This window comes from Musa acuminata, chromosome BXJ2-4 (genome assembly GCF_036884655.1).
Source record: "Musa acuminata AAA Group cultivar baxijiao chromosome BXJ2-4, Cavendish_Baxijiao_AAA, whole genome shotgun sequence".
Lineage (NCBI taxonomy): Eukaryota > Viridiplantae > Streptophyta > Magnoliopsida > Zingiberales > Musaceae > Musa > Musa acuminata.
In genome coordinates this window covers 45,090,219-45,110,234 of record NC_088341.1, presented here as the reverse complement: position 1 = coordinate 45,110,234, position 20,016 = coordinate 45,090,219, and the positions used below count along the sequence as shown (strand labels likewise).

At 38.1% G+C, this 20,016-nt stretch overlaps 2 protein-coding genes across 2 annotated transcripts; one reads left to right on the top strand and one right to left on the bottom strand.

The window, feature by feature from the left end:
- Positions 1-84: 84 nt before the first annotated feature.
- On the bottom strand, positions 85-3,336 carry LOC135609256 (L-ascorbate oxidase homolog). Its single transcript, XM_065102367.1, has 8 exons — positions 3,173-3,336; positions 2,980-3,089; positions 2,644-2,914; positions 2,465-2,567; positions 1,133-1,487; positions 690-1,055; positions 519-597; positions 85-440 (listed from the first exon to the last, which is right to left on the bottom strand). The coding sequence occupies exons 1-8, from the start codon at positions 3,329-3,331 to the stop codon at positions 213-215; spliced, it is 1,671 nt and encodes a 556-aa protein (XP_064958439.1). The 5' UTR covers positions 3,332-3,336; the 3' UTR covers positions 85-212.
- A 584-nt stretch (positions 3,337-3,920) lies between these two features.
- LOC103982407 (dolichyl-diphosphooligosaccharide--protein glycosyltransferase subunit 2) lies at positions 3,921-19,006 on the top strand. The gene is made up of 19 exons (XM_009399326.3): positions 3,921-4,273; positions 5,761-5,953; positions 6,049-6,138; positions 6,341-6,397; positions 6,520-6,589; positions 6,699-6,763; positions 9,214-9,268; positions 11,531-11,655; positions 11,744-11,859; positions 13,586-13,655; positions 14,241-14,342; positions 14,479-14,568; positions 14,651-14,799; positions 16,498-16,609; positions 16,706-16,789; positions 17,895-17,975; positions 18,049-18,273; positions 18,427-18,549; positions 18,632-19,006. Exons 1-19 carry the CDS (start codon positions 4,119-4,121, stop codon positions 18,746-18,748), a joined length of 2,079 nt encoding a protein of 692 aa, XP_009397601.2. The 5' UTR covers positions 3,921-4,118; the 3' UTR covers positions 18,749-19,006.
- Positions 19,007-20,016: the final 1,010 nt, after the last annotated feature.

The window sequence follows — 20,016 nt, the reverse complement described above, 5'->3', positions numbered from 1 at the left end:
TATGAACTGTTTACAGACATAATAATCTTGACATGAAATGACGAGAATATATTTATATTTAAAGGAATATAAAGCAAATGATGAATGCAGGAGTCTTCTCATAATCACTCCTCTTGTGGTACCAACAGCATTCAAGTAGTACACAAAACGGAAACAAAGACAAATAAGAGATACATGTTTGATTGTTAATAGGTACGCAAATCAAGTGAGATTTACGGCGTTCCGGAACGAGCAGCAGCTTTTCCACAGAGAAGAAGGCCGGGGGAGAAGGGCATCTCGTCTCGAGGATCCGGAACAGTGTTGTTGTTAGCGTCATCCCAGTTGACTCGCATGTAGAGTTCTTGACCCAGCTGCCTCCTCTCCAATTCCTGAGACCTAATGTTCCACATCCCCATGCTGTCAAAGGCCACCAAAATTGCCGTCCATGAGTTTGGATACACCTATCAATCGACAAAGAGAACGTGTTGAAGCGTATGACAAATATTTTCTTCTAAACATAATAATGAATGCATAATTACCTGAACGGTGGAGCGAAAGATAGCATCCACCATATTGTACGTTGACCTCGAGCTTTTGTTCCACTTCCCCTCCTCCATGCTTCAACATCGAGTGACCAAATACTAAGCATTGTTGGATCGCATCAACCTACCGAGACAACAAGACGCATCGTGTCGAAACAAAAATCTCACCCGACGACGAAGAAGTTGTCGCCATCCAGATGCCATGACTGAATCGACGACTCATTGTTCTGAAAGATTATCTCGACGAAGCTTTTGTAGATGGCGTCGACCACCGGTGTGCCGAGTGTCGGCTTGCGGCCGCTGGGCTCGTCGGGGACTTCACCGGCCATGAACACGCCGGGAATTCCGAAGTAGTCAGCCAGCTTCAAAGGCGTGTCGGGGTACACGAACGACACGCCGTTTATAGCGTACCGAGTCCGGTCACCGATCATCACTTCGTCATTTTGCAAGACGATCGTCCGAGAGATGTTGATGTGACCGTAGCGGTACGAGCCTTGCGGGTTCGGACGAGCAGCCCCAACTTTTAGATCCCACCTGTGATGATCACCAAGTAGAAGATGAAGAGAGGTATGTTAAGAACGAGTACGACGATGCACACAAAAAGCTCCGACCTAATGGAACGAGCTTGTTCCATCGAATAGTTGTAGTCGAACGATGATGGCCCTTCCGGTATACCACCGGAAGGTTTCTTGTTCGAACCATCGTCATAGTTGATGATAGCAACGCCAAATAGATCGAGCTCGACGAAGCGCGACGCTGCAACGGCGTAGTACGAGGTGGACGGAGGCTGATCGGCCGTGACAAGCACCGAGTAAGATTGGCCAACATGGATATCGAGTGAGTCGTAGTATTGTTTGAGGGTGTAGGATCCCTCGGTCTCCACAAGTAGCATCTTGTGACCTTGAATTCTGAAGTTGAGAGTCGTCTTGATGCCCACATTTGAGATCCTTAGCCGGTACGTAGCTCCTGTATTCAATGACAATAGATTCGTGCCAGGATCAGCCTCATCGTGATTCTTCAAGATAGCTCGATTATATGTTCGATACAAATTTTCGTGAGCATGAACGTAAGAAGTCATATAAATCTTGCATAGTTTGAATAGCAATAATAAGAAGTCATATATACCGATTTATCTTACACAGTCTTGGTCAACCCCTTTTGACCAATGCTAGATCTATTCGCCTATTAGATTTGAGATCTCGACTCAGTTGACAATGTTTGACCAGGCTATAAAGTAAACGATTCGTCACATCTTCTTATGGCCGACTTGTAGTGGATCAGAATAAGGCATTACTTAATCAACCATTAAATGCTCGATATTATTTTATCGGCACGATTACCGATGTAGCTAATGCTCCGAGTAAGAAGAAAAGTCAACGCCTATGTACCTAAAACATCCGGGAGTATCTGATCCCCCTTAAGCATGAAGTGTTATTCTTGATGAAGACGCTTATATTAGAAGTATGCTCTGATTTCAATCAATGCTTTTGTTCTCGGTAAGTGTTTCCGCATTGCAAGAAACAAGGTGATACAAGTGAACCCTGAGATCCCAAGGACAGAGATCCCAATTAACGAAGCTTCCTAAATCTCTTCCTACTTTTTCCTTGTGTGTACTTTTGGATCTGCATGACTAATATAAGATCATTCGAATGAACGACATTCATGTGCTCTTAAATCTCCCTTCTGTACGTGAGTGTGTGCATACAAGAAACACAAAGTTAGCAGTGTCCGTGAAGCATCAAAGTCGACTTGCCAGAACGCAAAGATCACGATTCTCACTTGTTCAGACACCAGAGAGAATCATAAGATCTGGTTTCCGGTGAGACATCTCAGCTGTGATGCACGCAATTATGTGCAGTGAGCAAAGCAAAACATGGAAGAACCACAGTGTTGATGAAGATCTATCCAGTTGTAGTAATCAGTTAATTTATAAGTTATTTTACCTGATTTAAACGTGAAATTTGCTTTCTCGGGTGGCAACCCATTGATAAGAATCCCATCAGGCAATGATAATGGAAAACCTTGATCGACAGCATCCCTCATGTCCTGCTCAAGGAGCATATCACCGTCTTGTTGAAAGGAATATAAGGCGAAGGAAAAGAAGATGAAGTGGAGAAGAGACCTGGTAATCCATGTCGTACCAATCTGCAATCAAGATATCCAAGTCATCTTGCGGGAAGCTGAACGGGATGGGTATGATGACACGATTGTCGATGCGGATGGGCCCGTAGCCACCGGCGGCCATCTGAAAGCCGAGAGAAGGGAAGTAGAAGAAGCTGCCTATTTGATCCTTGACCTGCATATGATACGTCCAGTTCTTCCCCGGTGGTATCGGGCAGTTCGTTCCTGGCACTCCATCGTTCCACGAGTTCCTCCTCATCTGCACTCCATTCCTACAACGAAGATGAGCATCACAGATCAGTAGATTAATGCAGGTGTGCATCAACCATGCACGTACCATGTGAGGAGGAAAGGCTCGTCGAGATTGTTATAGACATTGACGCTAACGAGGTTGTTGGTCGTCACGTTGAGGAGAGGTCCTGGCAACCGGTCATTGATCACGATAACCTGCACATCATGTTGCGTGCGGGCTTCAGGAAACGATGGTATAGTAAGAAGAACAATCTTGAGGAGGAGAAGAGATTTCTGACCTTCTTCTCTACTCCGAAAGGAGACACTTTGGCGAAGGAGACGTTCCAGTCGTAGTACAATTCAGGATCTCCTGCATGCACGAAGCAGCCATGGAAAGAGAAGGCGAAGGTGAAGGTCAAGAGAAGGAAGACAACCGGCACGGCTGCAACAATTCTCATCTCCACAGCAGAAGCTTCTGTAAAGCCAGACAGATCGAATGCATGAACTCATTATAAAGGAGAAAGGAAAGAAGTATAATACTCCTCGATCCGGTTTAGGAGACTGTACTCGGATCTGCTATCCCAGCGTCCCATGTTATGTTGTCTTCTCTTGGAAGAGTCATGCACGTTTTTGCCGTCCTCATCGTTTGACAACTTTGACTTAAAGATATAAAAGCAAAAGATATATATATATATATATATATTCGAACAATTTATTTATCTTTGCATCAATGATAGCTTAAACCACAATGCTAAGATGGTGTTATTAAGCAGTTCCTAATCTAAGAATCTTGAAGTTATCCAGCGTTAACTAGCACGGGTTGGGCTTCTCTCGAGCGGGTCGGGTTCGTGATGCTTCGGATCCGCTAATAGGTTTGTTTTAAGACCGTCGATGTTTTTAATTTTCGACTTTTGGAGGGTATATATGTTAAAATAAATACTAAAAGAACAAATAAGGAAATCACTAACTCAATAGGGATTTATTTGCAAGTTTCCATGATTATTATGTTTGTGATCTTACATTAAACCCTAAGCCGGTCATCGTTAGGGTTCACAGAGTCGTCCCGTGGTGCTGGGCCCGCCTTCGTGTGACGCCTTGAAGGCTCTCCTCTCGTTCGAGTCACCTCCGCACTCGAGATCGCTGCTCCAGGTAAACGCCGCCGGATCGCTCTCCATCTGTTCGATCGAGGGGCCTCGTCCCTCGTCCTCTGCCTGGCTCCTTGATCTCCTCTCTCCTCTTCCGGGCATGGCGCGAAATCTTGGATTCGTGGTGGGGTTTGCTGCTCTGATCTGCGCCGCGCTGCTGTCCATTTCGGCGGCCGCCAGCATCCGGCCGATCTCCGATGCTCATCGATCCGCAGCGCTCGAGTTGTTCGTGCCCGTCGATGGATCGTTTCCGAGGTTGGTTTGTTGGATCACGTTGTTCTCTCTCCGAACTTTTGTATCATGCTTTTCTTCAAGGCTGATTCGTTCCGGGAATGGTTGGAACTTCAACTCTTGGACATGGATCCGACGTTGGCTTCTCTTTCGATCATTAAAGTTCTAATTTTTCGTCTATGTTGCACGCTGTATTTACCAAAAAAAAAAGTTTCTCTAATTTCTGATCTTTAAGGCTCTCTGTGGATGCGGAGAGGAGAAAAGAAGTAAAGAGAAGATGATAAAATAGTAGATGAGAAGAGAATAATATAGAAGAGTAGAAAAGATAGGCCAACGAGAGGAGAAGAGAGAAGAGAAGAGGAGTGAGGAGAAGAGAAGGAAAGATCACTTTCCCTTTGTTTGGATCAAGAGGAAGAAGAGAAAAAATCATGTAAAATTCTTCCTTCCTCTCAAATCCCTCAGTTTTTGGGGGAGATAGTAAAGAGAGGTACCCATAGATCAATACTCTAATTTCCTCTCCATATTGTTGACTTTTCTCCCTTAATTTCCAACAACACGAGGGAAATATACTTTCTTTCCGCTTCTCTCGTTAGGTTATTGTATTGAGTAGCTCTCTCTCTCTCTCTTTCCCACTGCCAACCTGCCTGCTGCTCGCACCGCTCTGCACAGCTGGCCTGCCCACCTGCAGCTCTTGCTGCTCACCACCACTGTTCCGTCCACCTTCTGCTCGCGACTTACTATCAACTACCAATCATATCATACAGCTTCTTAGAAGTACCAAAATATGTATCTTACTCCTACAATCGATCTTGAACATTGAAATTCATTGTTGCTGAGAGCATTGTAGAATTCTTTACCTGGGAGTTTTGCCTAGAGTCATTTTGCAAGACCCAATTTTCTGCTTGTTGTTCATGCAGTCTTCACAGGTCGTTGTTCAAATATCTGTTCTTGTTCATTGTTTGATGCTTGATTACACTATGTTTTGATGTCATTGTGGAGTGAAACATCAGTCATTTCAGGACCCTGTAATCCTTGGTTGCAAAGGACCGGATGGGACTCCTAGGTAGCAGACTGGTTGCTCTCTCTGCACCACAAGCGATTTCTTTTATAGTGGTAAAATCAAGTTAAATTTCTTGAAGGTGCTCTATCATTGTTTAGGATAGGGGAAGATTGGGGTCTTGTCTCTTAGTGCAAACAATGCTTTATGCATTTTTTTCTCCGTATACAAGCTTATTGAGCCATAAGGTCTGGCCTTGGCAACGTCTATATTTGAATTCATTTCTTAAATGTCCACTTATTTTCGATGGCAATATGGTTGCCATCCACATTTTCCCTTATCAACTTAATCCTTCTTTTAAATATAATTTTTGGTAAATTGCATAATTTACTTCCTGTTAAATTTTATCCAAGGACTTTCGCAGTGGAAAGTTTTGGATTTTTATGTGGAAATTTTTTTCCTAAATTTATGAGTTGTAAATAGTAGATATCTAACATGTGTTTTTGATGTGCAGCTTGGAGGAAACTTATGAAGCATTAAGAACATTTCAGATTCTTGGAGTTGGAAAAACTTCTGATATAAGTAATGCTACATGTCCAGTTGTTCTAGACAAACTTAGATCGCCTACTTCTAGTCCTAAGGAATTCTTCAATGCACTCAGACTAAATGGCATCTTGGGATGCGAGATTGGTTCTCAAACTTTTGAGGTGCCTCACTAATATTCTTGTTTGTATTGTGCTTGTCTCTGTTTTGAGTTAATTACTTCTGCAAGTATCTTATGGCTATGCTTTCTTTCTTCTAGAATGTTGCATCACATCTTCAAGCTCTGATAAAAGATGCAGATTCATTGATGGACTTATATTACTCTGTCATTAGCTTGCTGCATATCAAGGTATGTTGTCATTGGAACATAAGATGCCTTTTCTCCTTTTTCTGATACATCTTGCATTCAGTAATTGCTTCACTTAACTCTATTTAATTAGTATTTTTGTGACTTCCCCTGGTATCTGTTATTTAGTCCTTCATCTTGGATTATCATAATATTTTGAATTCTATAAAATCATGGGCTCAAAGTTAATACATTCACTATGCAGGGGCAAGGTGTTAGTGCTGTTTTATCTGATGCTGAAGGTGTTTTCCATTCCATAAAGGTGATTTGCTTAGCTTTCTAACTTATTTTTTTCAGCATATTCTGTGTTCCTCTTCTTTTCTCTGTTTTGTTCTCTTATGATGTTTTGCTAACTGATAATAACTGGAATGTTCATCTTGGTAGGCACTTAGCCAAAGTGATGGAAGGTGGCGGTATGATTCCAATAATGCTGAATCTAGTACCTATGCTGCTGGTATTGGTCTTTTTTGTTTTTACAACTTGATCTTTTCTTTGTTTTTTTATGGAAGTTGCATCATGTAGATTTGTGTTGTGTTTATAATTCATTTTTATTACTGTTATAGGAATAGCACTAGAGGCACTTGCTGCTGTTGTTTCCTTAGCAGATGCAGAGGTGGATCAATCCAAGGTGAGACCATACTGTACAAACTGGTCCTTTTTCATATATATATATATATATATATATATATATATATATATATATATATATATATATATATATATATATATATATCATGCCTGTAAGGTCATTAGCACTCTTTATAAGTAATTCTACACTACATTACTGTTTTTTCTTTTATGCCTTTGGAAATCGTGTTTTAAACCAAGAGCATCCTTACTCTGTTGATTATGGAACTGATGAATCTTCACTGGAGATGCTAGGGTTGTTTATATGAGTGAAGATCTGAAACATAGGTTTGACCATTAATCTTCACTGGAGATCCTAGGGTTGTGTATGGAATGAGGTTCACGATGATAAGAAGTGGACATAGTACTGTTGAGCCTTTTTTTAAACTTGTTATGTCAAAGCTTTTAACTGAGGTAAGGGTTTGCATAGGAAGAAGGATCTACATTGTACAAGAGCCAAATAAGCTTTTGACTTTTGATCATATAGTTAGTATCAAATGCTAACCATAGTTACTTATACTTTGCATGTCCACCTGAAGAGTTCTGTGTCTCCTCAAACTCATATACACATACATAAAAGAGGTTATTTCTTAAGTCCTATTCTCTCTACATGAAAAGCAAGGTTTGTGCCTTTCTTTTTACTATGTGACCCATATGAAGGCAAAAACCCAGTGTATAGGGAATATTGGTATGCATAGAGAAGTATATTTTTCTGAGGTTATAATCCAAAATACATCGTACCTTCTCATTGTACTGGAAGTTCATTGGTTGAGAATTGTATCATGGTTAGGACAGTTTGTTTGTGTTCTTGGTGATGAATAACTTTATCTTGTTGACTTGCTAGGATGTCTCCTGTAAGAGCATCTTGTGACATATCCATTGTCATAGTTCCATCTTGTCAATATATTTGGTATCATATTTTGTTCTCATGTTAAACATGTAGTGCTAGCATGTGTTACATCCACAATAAAAGAATGTAGATAACAGCTACAGGCATGCTTTATGCCTAAGTTCATTATAAAAGTTGTCTAAGTAGTTGCTCCATTCTCTTTTGAATCAAGAAAATGATAGGGAATTCTTGTTTATATATTGGAATGGTGCATGTGGCAGTAAACATATTTTGTCATCTGCAGCCTGTATGACATTACATACTGGCATTTTGATCAGGTGTTCTTCTTTAGGCAAAAATGGTGATATACTAATGTTAGACTGTACAGCATGATGTATTGACATTTTTGATCCATCTACTTCCTCACTTTGGTGATTTTGATTTCAAATCAAGTCCCTTTTCTCTGTTTACAAGTAAATATGCTTTGATTGGTCATTCATGTTACTTAACTTCATACCACCATAACCTGAATCTACAAAATGTTTATGCTTATTCTACCTTTTTCCCACTTGTGGCACCCATACATGGCTTTCAGTTTATTCTGATGCAAGACTCATGACATTTTTCACTTGTTTGCTGATGGTCATGCTATTAGAAATGGCAAATATTGGCTCTGCTAAAAATGGCTCACTGAGATTATTTAGAGTTAGGGCTTCCTACTTAATTGTGCATATAAAACATCTGTAATCTTGTTCTTATCATCAAATGCTAATGGCCTGGTGCTAACTTTGTCAGGGACATGATTTTGTAGTTGGGTTGGGCATCTTTGCACCAAAATTATATGATTTCTTATGCATTTTAAGCAAGCACAGCTAGGTTTATCCCTTTGTATGTCATATTTTAATTATGGGTATGGTTTCTGATTTAAGGTTTATCAGATGTTCTTTTGTTCTGATCAAAGTCCTTGGTTTGTATCATTCATAGTCATTATAGCTTCATGGCTTTTATCTGTGGCCTGGCTACACATTTAGTATGTTTTTCTGCTTTTTTTCTCTCATTTAAGGAACTGAAAACTGTTGTAAATGTTATTTTGTTTTCTTACCTTTTACCAGTATCTTGGTGCTTCCACCTCTCCGAAAGCCTAGCTCATTTTACTTCGCTGTTAGAAAATACCCCTCCGTTAGAAAATTATATTAAAAAATTGTAAACTTTTGTGGAAATTTTAACCAACAAAAGCCTTCCACAGTGTTAGTATAGTGAGTGGCTCTTTACAATCTTCTCCAAGACCCTTTTTTGTGAGTTCCAAAAATGTTTGTGTTTTAGAATGAATAGTCCATTTCAGCACCATCTTCATTCTTTCTTTTAGTTTGGACATCTGCCAATTAGTGTGCACCTCAATAAGCTAATTTGAGTGTTGCCTGATCTTCAGAGCAGAGAATATGCTGTTCCTGACTCTTCTAGTTATTTTCTTGTCTTGTTTATGTTTCTATTGACAACTGTTAATGTCAACAATATGGCTAGTATTCCAAATAATTAATCATCATTCAATAGGTCATCACATTTTTACTCCATTTTTATTATTTTTAAGCAGTAAATAAAACTCTATTATATGTTCTTGGCAGATTGGAATTGTAAAACATGATATCGAGAAGCTATTTGATAGTATCAAGAGCTATGGTATGTGCACTAGCTTCTTGTCTCTCTGCATCTAACTTATAGTTTCTTATATACAACTGAATTTGTCAGATTAATGTCTAAAGAACATATCTTCTGTGATCTGGTGCTATCTGGGACACATTCCAACCATGCATTTATAGTATGCCAGGGGCAATAATTATGAGTATAAATTAGACTGAAAAGCTCAATAAATAGTTTGATGTAGGGATTCCACTTATTGTGAACTTTTCAGTTTGGTGAGCGCATTGCGTGTGCATACATGACAAGCATCTTTAATTAAAATCCTTTTGTATGGTTGAGGTCCGTACTCTTTTTTAACATGTCTCAATATTTTATTTGATGACACTTGTAATCATGGTTTCAAATGCCGGTCTGTATGGTGCATACTAGCTACCGACTGGTGCTTACCGGTTCGATCACAAATTGATATTGGATCATATTCATTTTTTTCCTTCGGTGATTCAAGCAAATACAGGTTGGTATACTGTGATGCAAGGTTCGCAATTTCGTATGTTTCCGGAGTATCGAGCTCAACTCGGTATAGTACAGTACGAGTATGTATATATTTATATATATAATAAAGTTAAAAAATAAAAAAGGGGTGACGTCGTCTCGTTTCTTCTTCCCGCGAAGCCTCGGTGATGTCACCGAGGCTTCTTCTCCCCTCACGGATGAGGAGAAGTCGCTGATGACACCGAGACCTCGTCGCCTCAGATGAGGAGGTGGCGACATCGCATCTACGGTGTCCAGCGAGGGAGGGTGGCGATGGATTGAGATCGTCGAGGGAGAGCAGTGCCGAATCTCTAGGTTCTTTCTTTTCTTCTCTCTCTTCTTCCTTCCTCGGCTAATACTGCCTCGTAGTGGGCGGCGACGGTCAAAATCGACCGTTGTCGACCGATTTCGCGTGGTAATGGGACGGAAATAGCCCCAATCGATGGTATTGGCCGGAAGCGGGCGGTCCATGTATCGGTCTGCCGGCGGACTGGTACGTACCGATCGGTATGGGCGGGATCATTCAAAATTAAAAACCCAGCTGTGAGGTATACACAAATATTGTACTGGTCCAATGAATCATCAAAATTGGTATTGATCTGATATTTAAAATCTTACTTGTGATAGTAAATGGTTTTTGATTGCTTGAGATTCTTTCTATGGTACAGGATCTCTATTCCCCTGATTCTTTCACTTCCAGCTACTGTATTTTCAGAGGTATTACAATGTAGGGACATATGTCATAAAACTTGAAAAAAAAGTCTCGAAGCTTTCATTGTTATTAAACACAATTGACAATCTGGGTTGAACATAAAGTACGACAACTATAAAATGACAGTGCCTGAAACAGTTGAAAAAATATCTCAAATATAATCAAAACACAACTAATTCAACTCACTATAAAGCTTTATATTCATATTGATTAGCATTAAGATGTTTTAACCTTTTTGATTTGCATATGAGCATTGATGAACATGTCTCATTGTGGAAATATAGAAAATGGTAAAAGCAAAAGAGAGCAAGGAGTTTGTAATCAGGAACAATAGATTCCCTGACACTCAAGAAGGGTTGTTGTGCCTTGCGGCAATGACTCATCCAGAAGGAAGCATGCTTGGTAATCTTTATTGTTGATTTATGGTTTGCGTCCATGGAATCTTAATATATCATTCTTTGCATAATCCTGTAGGCATATTGGTCTTGAAAGCTCTATGGATTAGGATCACACATGCCTTCTGTGCTGCTCATGCCTCCTCCATGTTGATAGTTTACGGATACCCAATAAACTGCCCTGCTTAGCCCTTGCCCTTTCCCATATGAAAGACACATAATCTAGAGGGCAAGCTATGATACCACCTTCCTGGTTAAATAAACCTTGCTAAAGGCTGCATATATGTGATCATTCTTCAGTGTCAATTAGAAGCCATTTCTGGTGATACACGTAATCCTTCACTACTGTTTTTTGAAAAATTTTCAATAAGGCTAGGCATTGTGTTAGATCAATCATTATATTATCTTTGTATACTTTGATAAATTATTTGACAAGAACTAGCTTTTTTTATTTAATAATTTGAGCAGAGAACAAGTGTTTCCTATGTACTATCTTTTCTGATTTGCATTCATGTTGATGCTGGACATGCATTGGGAGATCCCTCTTGTCTATTTTTAATCTTTACCTTAGTATTAAGTACGTGAGCTGGATCACTAGATTTCTTTTATGGTTTCAGTAGTATATGTCTGGGATAATAATCTACTGAACTGGACTTGCTGCAGATGATGGAACCTTATACTTTGATGAGAAGCATGTTGATGGTAGTGAATATAAGGGTCCTCTCACAACTACAGCCTCAGTCGTCCGCGGTGTTACAGCTTTTGCTGCAGTTGCTGGAAAGTTGAATGTGGGTTAGCAGATATTGCAGAACATGTAACTCTTATTTGTGCTAATTATATTGCCTTTTTCGTTAATCTTGGAACCTTAATTTGCAGATTCCTGGTGATAAAATGTTGGGCTTGGCAAAATTTTTTCTCAGCATTGGAGTTCCTGGGAGCACCAAAGATTTGTTCAATCAGATAGATGCATTATCATGCCTTGAAAGCAACAGGCAGGTTCATTGTTTTAGTGACATCCTTGTCAACCAATGGTTTAACTATTTATAGGAGACATGTGAAGAAGGAACCTGCTTTACGGTTTAATTTGCAGCAATTTTGTTTCTGGTTTTATTGTTGTTACCAAGATATTTTTATCCAGTACCCTTTAGTGCTTCATTCTTTTGATTATGATATCTACATTATGCTTGCTGGTTTTGTCAAAAGTTCGGTTTTTAGATCATATAAGTTGTATGCAATTAAGGAACTTAAATTTCTGTATCTAGGAAGTACCACTGCTAATATCACCACTAATGATAAGGAGAAAGTTGATAGTCAGCTCTCAGAATTTATTTTGCCTGTAACTGCACATAGTTTATGAATTATATTATTACCATCTTGCTAAAAGATATGAAGTTTTGACTATTCAAACGGTATGGCTAACTGACCTGTCAAGGGAGCCTTATCTGGAATAATTGTGACAGACTAAAACATCAGCAACAATGTTATTACCAAATACCTGTTGATATAAATTGGAAGCTATACATAGATCAGTGACATTGCGTAGGATTTCTATGGGAAGTAGTTTAACCAAGACTATGGTGCAGTTTTCGCTACCTGAGCTTGCTCATGTTGCTTCACACAATATAACTCCATTGTATCATTACCACAGCTTTTTCCTAGAGAATTATACTTATTTTCTCATCAAATGATTGCATATTAGAGAGGGGTTTTGTAACCTTTTGCACCATTAGATGAATAGAAGCACATTAGCTAGAAAATGATCTTACAGTAGCTAGAAAGTAATCTTATGGTAATAGACATACAAGAAAGCAGGTCATAATCAGCAGAAATATGTTGCAAAGAAGCACTACCATCATGTTCATTTGCAGGACAGTGCTAATAAATGAGCCAACTTAAAAGCAAAACTGATAAAGATTACCCATTTTGGACATAAATGGAAGTCAAGTAAATAACCTCCAACTTCTAGTAAAATAACTGTTGAAGGATAAACCACAGGTCTAAAGCAACTAGAAAGCAACAGTGGCAAGCCATTAGAATGCACTGTTAACCAAAGAAAGTTGCCGATCACATTGAAAACCTCCTCCAAGTGACCCACTCGAACTCCATAAGCACCTCGAAAGCTGTGGTGAGACTGAGTTTCCTGGGCAACTAAATCAAGGTTGAACACAAAATGTTCAGATAAGCAACTTGTAATACCTCCGAAAATAGTTTTCATAAACAGTTCTAAAGACCTCTAGACAAACTACCTTTAAGTCAATTACTGAAATTATGTATCTGATTTTTGGATAAACAATTGAAGTGGAATCTACAAATATGCATGGAATGGCACAATTTACTGTAAAATGCATTTTTTGTCTGTTAGCACCATGACACTATCTACTTAGCCTTTCCTTTTGTTTGGTTACTACCACAAGATGAAAGGGTTTTTTAGGTTGACAACATGTATCTTCCCCACCATGGAGCTTTGTTTCTTAGTTAACTAATTAGTGATATCGTTCTTGTTCTTTTGGCAAGTAAAATATAATAAGGCTGCAAAAATTGGTTTGTATAACATTTAATATTTGTTACATATGGTAGATGTAATCTACTTATCTACTTCTTGTAAAACAAATATTATTACGCTTACCTTTTTTGATATGTGAATATAAATGCAAGAAGTTCCATCTAATTATTTGTGTACCTCAAGTACTTACAAGAGGGATTCTTTCTATGGTACAGGATCTCTATTCCCCTGATTCTTTCACTTCCAGCTACTGTACTTTCTTTAACCTCAAAGGACCAGCTTAAGGTGATTAACTCTGTTGCAGCATATTATTCTGTGATTTCTTTGTTTCTTTTTAAATTTTGGTGTTCCAATACTTCAAATTACAGTTCATTACTTTCTTCGGCTTAAGTTAAACTCTAAGGAAAATAAATTGGTAGATTTTGTGAAGCACATGATTTACACTGCTCATGTTAGAGCTTTTTCGTTTTTGTGGCGTTTTGAGTATCTTTTTGAGCAACACCAAACTTGAAGGTATCGACATGTTATATATGCTCAAACTGTTCATTTTCCATCTTGTTTGCATTTAGCTAGGCTGTGTATTTTGTATGTCATGCCTGAAGCATCTCCACAAATACTTCGTGCATGTATCATAATATATTGAAGTATTGAACAACCATTGCCATTGGAAGTTGTCAAATAATTAATTTCTGTTGTCTGTTCTGGTTTTGCAGAGTCTTGGGCTTGAATCTCTTGCTTGTCAAGAAAATAATTATTATGACAACTGCATTATCGTATATGCTAATTTATTAAGTTACAATGGCTCAGAAAAACAAATTTGCTAGATTGTTCAGACTTTTAAGTGAATCATTATTCTTGTGCTTATCTCAGGTTGAGGTGACTACAGTGTTTGGTTCAGCTGCACCTCCATTAACAGTGATTTTGGTGCAAGCTTCCAGCTATGATAAGGACACTCCTGTCCTAGAGAACCAGGTCATGCAGTTTTCTTTAGTTTGTTGTACTATATGGAGCCATATATATACAATTGGTAGTGGCCTTATGAACTATAATGTTTCTTTCTTACTTTGCCATCTAAATGCATAGTGTATTTTTTCTTTTAAAATTACAGGAGCTACAGTTTGACACAGAAAACAACATCCATTACTTGGATATCCTACCCCTGAAAATTGATGTTGGAAAGTATACATTAGAATTTGAGGTACTTCGGAATTTCATTTGTCTAGATCTATAGCTTTGTTTCATTATCTACCAACAGGATGTTCTAATTGGGCTGGTTGCAGATCTCACTTCATGACCCTGAGAACTTGAATATCTATGCTACTGGTGGACGCGCCAACGCATTGGCTTTTCTAACAGGAACCATTAAAGTGGACAAGGCTCAAATTGGGGTTTTTGATAGTGATGCAGAGAGTGCAGCGACAATGCAAAAGTAACTCAATTTCAGAAAAATAAATGTTCTAGTATCCTATATATTTTGAGTCATATTGTGAAACATGTCCTCGTACTTTCTTTCCTAGATATTTTGACTTGTGAAAACAAATAGAAAATGGGTTAGTTGTTGTGTGAGATGGGTAAAAAAGAACGAAATATGAGCAAAAATTAAGTATAATATTATATTTCGGCAATGATTAAGCTATTGGGAAACTTCCTGCAACTGACATGAAGTATCTCCATTTAAAGTGTTTCTAGTGGCTTTGAGATTATATATCAATCTAGACGTCTTTGTTGTATAAGGGGTCTTTGTAGTTCTTTTTAATTAAGTGTGTTGTTATTTGTCCATTGGCCTTTTTATCTACGCTAAATTGGAAGATTTCACATCGAACATTAGTCAAGGATGATATCTTATTTGAAAACCCCCTCGTCGCTAATATGGCATTGATCAAGAGGGTCAAAGTAAATGATAGGTAATCTTGAAGTACTCTGATCGTGAGATTATATGTCAACTAGTAGTGTTTGTTATATCAGGGGTCCTGTGTAATTTTTCTATCAAGGGCATTGTTACTTCTCTGTTTTGTTCTTCATCAGTGCTAACTGGAAGTTCACAATGAAGTTAGTCTAGTTCAGGATGATATCTTATTTGAGGCATCACTCGTCACTAATATGGCACTGATCAAGAGGGTGAAAGGAAGTGATTTTTAATCTCCCAGTACTAACCAAGTTAGCAGATACAAAGGGTGTCTGGTTTCTTTTCATTTTTCACTAATTTATTTTGAATTTTTATATATTCACTTGATATTTTATGTTGTACAAATAATATAACAATCTTGCAATACATTATCTTCACATTGAAGTTTAAAAAAAGATAGTTCAATTCCATTTTGCATAGCGGAGTATCATGGTTTCGCTAGACTTCCCGTTTGAAAAATTAAAAGTATAGAGATGTCAAGAATCTTTTCTAGTATTGAAATTCCAAAGGTGTTAGCCAAGCCTGACCATTCCAAATCTGCTGCCGGATCTTTTTCTTTTCAGAACAAGTTTTTATGGAGAACTGACAAGAAGTCTAACTCGTGTTTTACTGTGATTACCAATCAAATTTATCTTAGACTTTTTTTAAATAGAAAAATTACCTCTACCTATGACTACACCTGGCATTGTTCAACTGCTTTTTATATTTTGGCTTAAGCTGATAACTCAAACTAAAGCACTACTTTTATTCTTTCTAACTAAGAGCCTTGTTAAATATCAGTATAGCTTAAAAATCTAGATTGTAAAAAAGATTTAGGTAAATGGCCCTGAAGACATCAGATTTGAAGGTGTTGACTAGCTTGGCTGGTAAAGATCTTCATTATCGTAAGGTCCTGGATTTGAATCCTGCCTTCATCACTTATCCTTTGAAAAAAAGAAAAGACATAATATTTCCTTACTGATAATGTATTTTAATCAACATTGTCAAATAGGCTATGTCATTATTTCTGATAATCTGAACAATTCCCATTCTGAAATTTACTACTTAGTTCAGGGTAGGTGATTTATATTATAAGTTTAATCCCAAATATGCATTTTCTGAATTGATATGATTTGCTTATTGTCTCTTTCTTTTCTTTATTTCAACCATGAGACACTTCACATATTTTTGTTATAGAATATTGCACATGTGCCTACTATCATTTTTCTGTTTCTCATGCAGGTTAGATCTATCCCAAGACAACAGGATTTCACTAGCAGCAAATCATCTTCAAAGGATGCGTTTAACTTTTCAACTCGTGACTCCTCTTGGACACAATTTTAAGCCACATCAAGTTTGCAGCTGACCTTCATGATAATAAGCCATACATACACATATCTATGTGCATCTATATGTATGTTTTTATCTGATAGAGAACAATTGTTAACAGGTGTTCCTAAAACTGAGGCATGAAAGCAAAGTTGAGCACATCTTTGCATTGGAGAGCTCTGCTAGGCAGTTCAAGATAATACTAGTGAGTTTGTCTCTAGTTGATTCTTTCTCCTGAATCTTCAGTTTCTTGTGTATATTGAACATCAGTTACTTTGTCAGTCTACAATGTTTAATGTAAAATATGGCATACTTGGATGAATTCAGGTTACCATAGTGTCACGGACTTAGCTAGTTTGGCAAATATGCATCTTTCCGAATGAACCTACTTGATTGGTCGGTGCATTTTTATGAGAGCATGTTAGAGGGAAGAATACTAAGTATAAATTGATGAAACATATTTAAAAAAAAGAGAAATCACGTCTTTTGATTGGAACAAGCATTTGTATTTGGTAATTTATAGGTACATGGTATGTATCAGTCAGCATGAGTATAATCAATATCATAAAGTCCACTTCGAAGTGGTAAGATTTATCAATTTTGTTATATCTGCTTTATTAATGTTTTCGGTTCGACTTATTTGTGTCCAGCAGGAGTTGTCTATTGTTTGTATAAATTTAAATATACGTGTTTCTTTTAGATATGTGGTCTTGTTTGTTCATAGTGCATTTTTAATCAAAGTATTTGGTCTGTGTTAAATAGCATGTACATCTCAAGTTCAGTTTAGTCTGAATATGACCCCCAAATGGATTAATTATGGATCTGAAGATCAAATTTTGATTAAATTTTGCTGTGACCAGATATGAGAGATAACATCAGGATCCATTTCTCTTACCTATATGATAGTCATGATTACACCCTTGCCCATAATAACATCTGTCGTACTTTTGACTCTCATATCTAGTTTTGGATGGTAGGGCTGAAATCAGTTGTGTTAAAGCATATAGGAGGAAAGAAAATTAAACTCATCAAGAAACTACATGACAGAAAATGTGGAAAACAATGAATAACATCCTGTTGATCTTGCTAATTACATGGACATGAATTGTGGTTGAGAATTTACAGATTTATGTTAACTGTTGCCTCTGTAGAGCAAAATACTTGGATCTGTATATACCTTTACAAATCAGTTGCCAAAAATTAAAAAAAAAACCTCTGATCATAGTTAAAGTATGGCTATGATGCTGGAATAATTTTATTGATGTATGCTCGACTATTTATTAAGACTAGTGGTTTACTCATCCCTGCAGGATTTTCTTGGGCTGGTGGAAAAATTTTATTACCTCTCAGGAAGATATGAAATTGAGCTTGCCATTGGTGATGCTGCAATGGTATTATGTTTCGCTTCTGTTGAGTCAACTCTTTTACTGATGTAGCTTGTATTAATTTTTTTTGCTTGTGCAGGAGAATTCATTCCTCCGTGTCCTCGGTTACATTGATTTAGACTTACCAGAACCACCAGAGAAAGCATCACGTCCTCCACCACAACCTGTTGACCCATACTCAAGATTTGGGCCGAAGCTAGAGATATCACACATCTTCCGATCTCCAGAGAAGAGACCACCAAAGGAACTCTCTTTTGCTTTTTTGGCTTTAACCAATGTACCACTAGTAGGATTCCTGATAGGGGTGAGTTTCAGTTTTCGTTTCCTTTGATGTGTATTTCATGAGCTCTAATCCGAACTAGATGGTTTAATGATTTTTGGTTTTTTATTTATGTTATGAATTCTCATTCCTATTTTAATTAGCAGTCACCCTTTTGTTGTTCTTGTTTGTGTGCAGCTGCTACGTCTGGGAGTCAACTTTAAAGGCTTTCCTTCCTCATCAGTGCCTGCGCTCTTCTCCATACTCTTCCATGCTGGCATTGCGGCTGTTCTGCTGCTCTATGGGCTCTTTTGGCTGAAGGTGCTTTATCGCATTCCCTTTTGAGCTTGTTTGCTCCGCACTCCTCAAACCTCTCTGACTGTCATTTGTCTTTCTCTTACAGTTGGATCTCTTCACGACCTTAAAGGCGCTTGGCCTTCTTGGAGTTTTTCTGATCTTTGTGGGCCACAGAACTCTTTCTCATCTTGCTTCGACATCGGCTAAGCTGAAGACTAATTGAGAGGACAATACAAATGCCCGAATAGACATCATTCTGTGTTGTTATGCATGGTGGACTTCCCAAGTTACTTGGCATTACAACAAGAACAACCATGTTTTAGGAACTCTAGAAATATGGAAGTAGACTTGTTCAGTTTTTGACATAGCAAACAGTTATCTGGCGGGAAAAGATTTTGCAAGAGGTTACAGTTAATTTTGTTTCACAGTTAGCGCACGCTTTAATGTTGAATTTCCGCCCCTTTTGGATTGGATTGATTTAGTGTTATATTGCTAACGATGGTTGTGTTGATAGGTGGTTGCAGATTGTCACCTTGAACTTGGTAGAGTTGCTGCCTGATTGCATAGATATCAGGATTTTTCAGAGGGTCAGGTGTTTCAACAGTCAAGTGTTCCATTACCATTGGAGAATCCTAAGAACTCAATATAACTCTTGTTATCATTCCCAAGAATCAATCATTTTAGTTATCTGATCATATTTCTGGACGCTGACGAGAGTGAGAGAGAGAGAGAGAGATAAGAGTCCGAGGAAACAGTTTCCGAAACAATGAAGAGAGATCTTAGAAAAGCATAATTCATTTTTCACACCAATCCTCCCGCCCATTAACGTGGGGAAGGGTAGGAGGGAAAACTAAAGAGAAAAAAAAGGAGGAAAACACCAAAGGGTACGATAAATCGCCGGTGCGCTTACCGTATGCCAGTCAGCTCATTCGGAGGCCCAAAATTTTTTTTTTGTCATCCAAACCTTCAAATTCCGTAAACTTAGTATCACCTCCGGTGACCATAACTAATTGACGTTACGTGTAGGCTCCTGCTGCGCTTACCGTTTCCCTCGTTGATACAAGACTAAATATAACGGGATACGATCACTCTCGGTTGGCATACCGAATAAAAGTCAGCTCTCAAAGTCCACCAAAAAAATTATTTTGGTGTCCAGACCTTCAAATTTTGTGTTCTTATATTCACCTTAGGTGACGGGAACCTAGCTAATACACCATGCGTGTAGAATTCCGCGCTGAGCTTTAGGGCCGCCGATAAAACGCCCCCTAAAAAATCTAATTTATGCAAAATTCGTTCAACTTTCGATTTATTATCGTTACAATATTATAATTATATATGTTGTATATTTAGAGGATACATCGATGCAAATTCTTAAGCTGCGTTTGGTATAGAAGGAGACATTTTGAGACACCTCGGATAATTTTCTATCTATATCCGTGAATATTTTGAGACATATTAGATAATTTAGATAATTTTTTATCTTGGATGGAT

Excerpts from the sequence above, each read along its gene's own strand:
- LOC103982407 (XM_009399326.3), top strand. The coding sequence starts at position 4,119 with ATGGCGCGAAATCTTGGATTCGTGGTGGGGTTTGCTGCTCTGATCTGC. Across the intron at positions 11,656-11,743 it reads CAGTTGCTGGAAAGTTGAAT|ATTCCTGGTGATAAAATGTT; the intron begins GTGGGTTAGCAG and ends CTTAATTTGCAG. Across the intron at positions 18,550-18,631 it reads ATGGGCTCTTTTGGCTGAAG|TTGGATCTCTTCACGACCTT; the intron begins GTGCTTTATCGC and ends TTTCTCTTACAG.
- LOC135609256 (XM_065102367.1), bottom strand. The coding sequence starts at position 3,331 with ATGAGAATTGTTGCAGCCGTGCCGGTTGTCTTCCTTCTCTTGACCTTC. Across the intron at positions 2,568-2,643 it reads GGTACGACATGGATTACCAG|GACATGAGGGATGCTGTCGA; the intron begins GTCTCTTCTCCA and ends CTCCTTGAGCAG. Across the intron at positions 598-689 it reads GACAACTTCTTCGTCGTCGG|CATGGAGGAGGGGAAGTGGA; the intron begins GTGAGATTTTTG and ends TCGATGTTGAAG.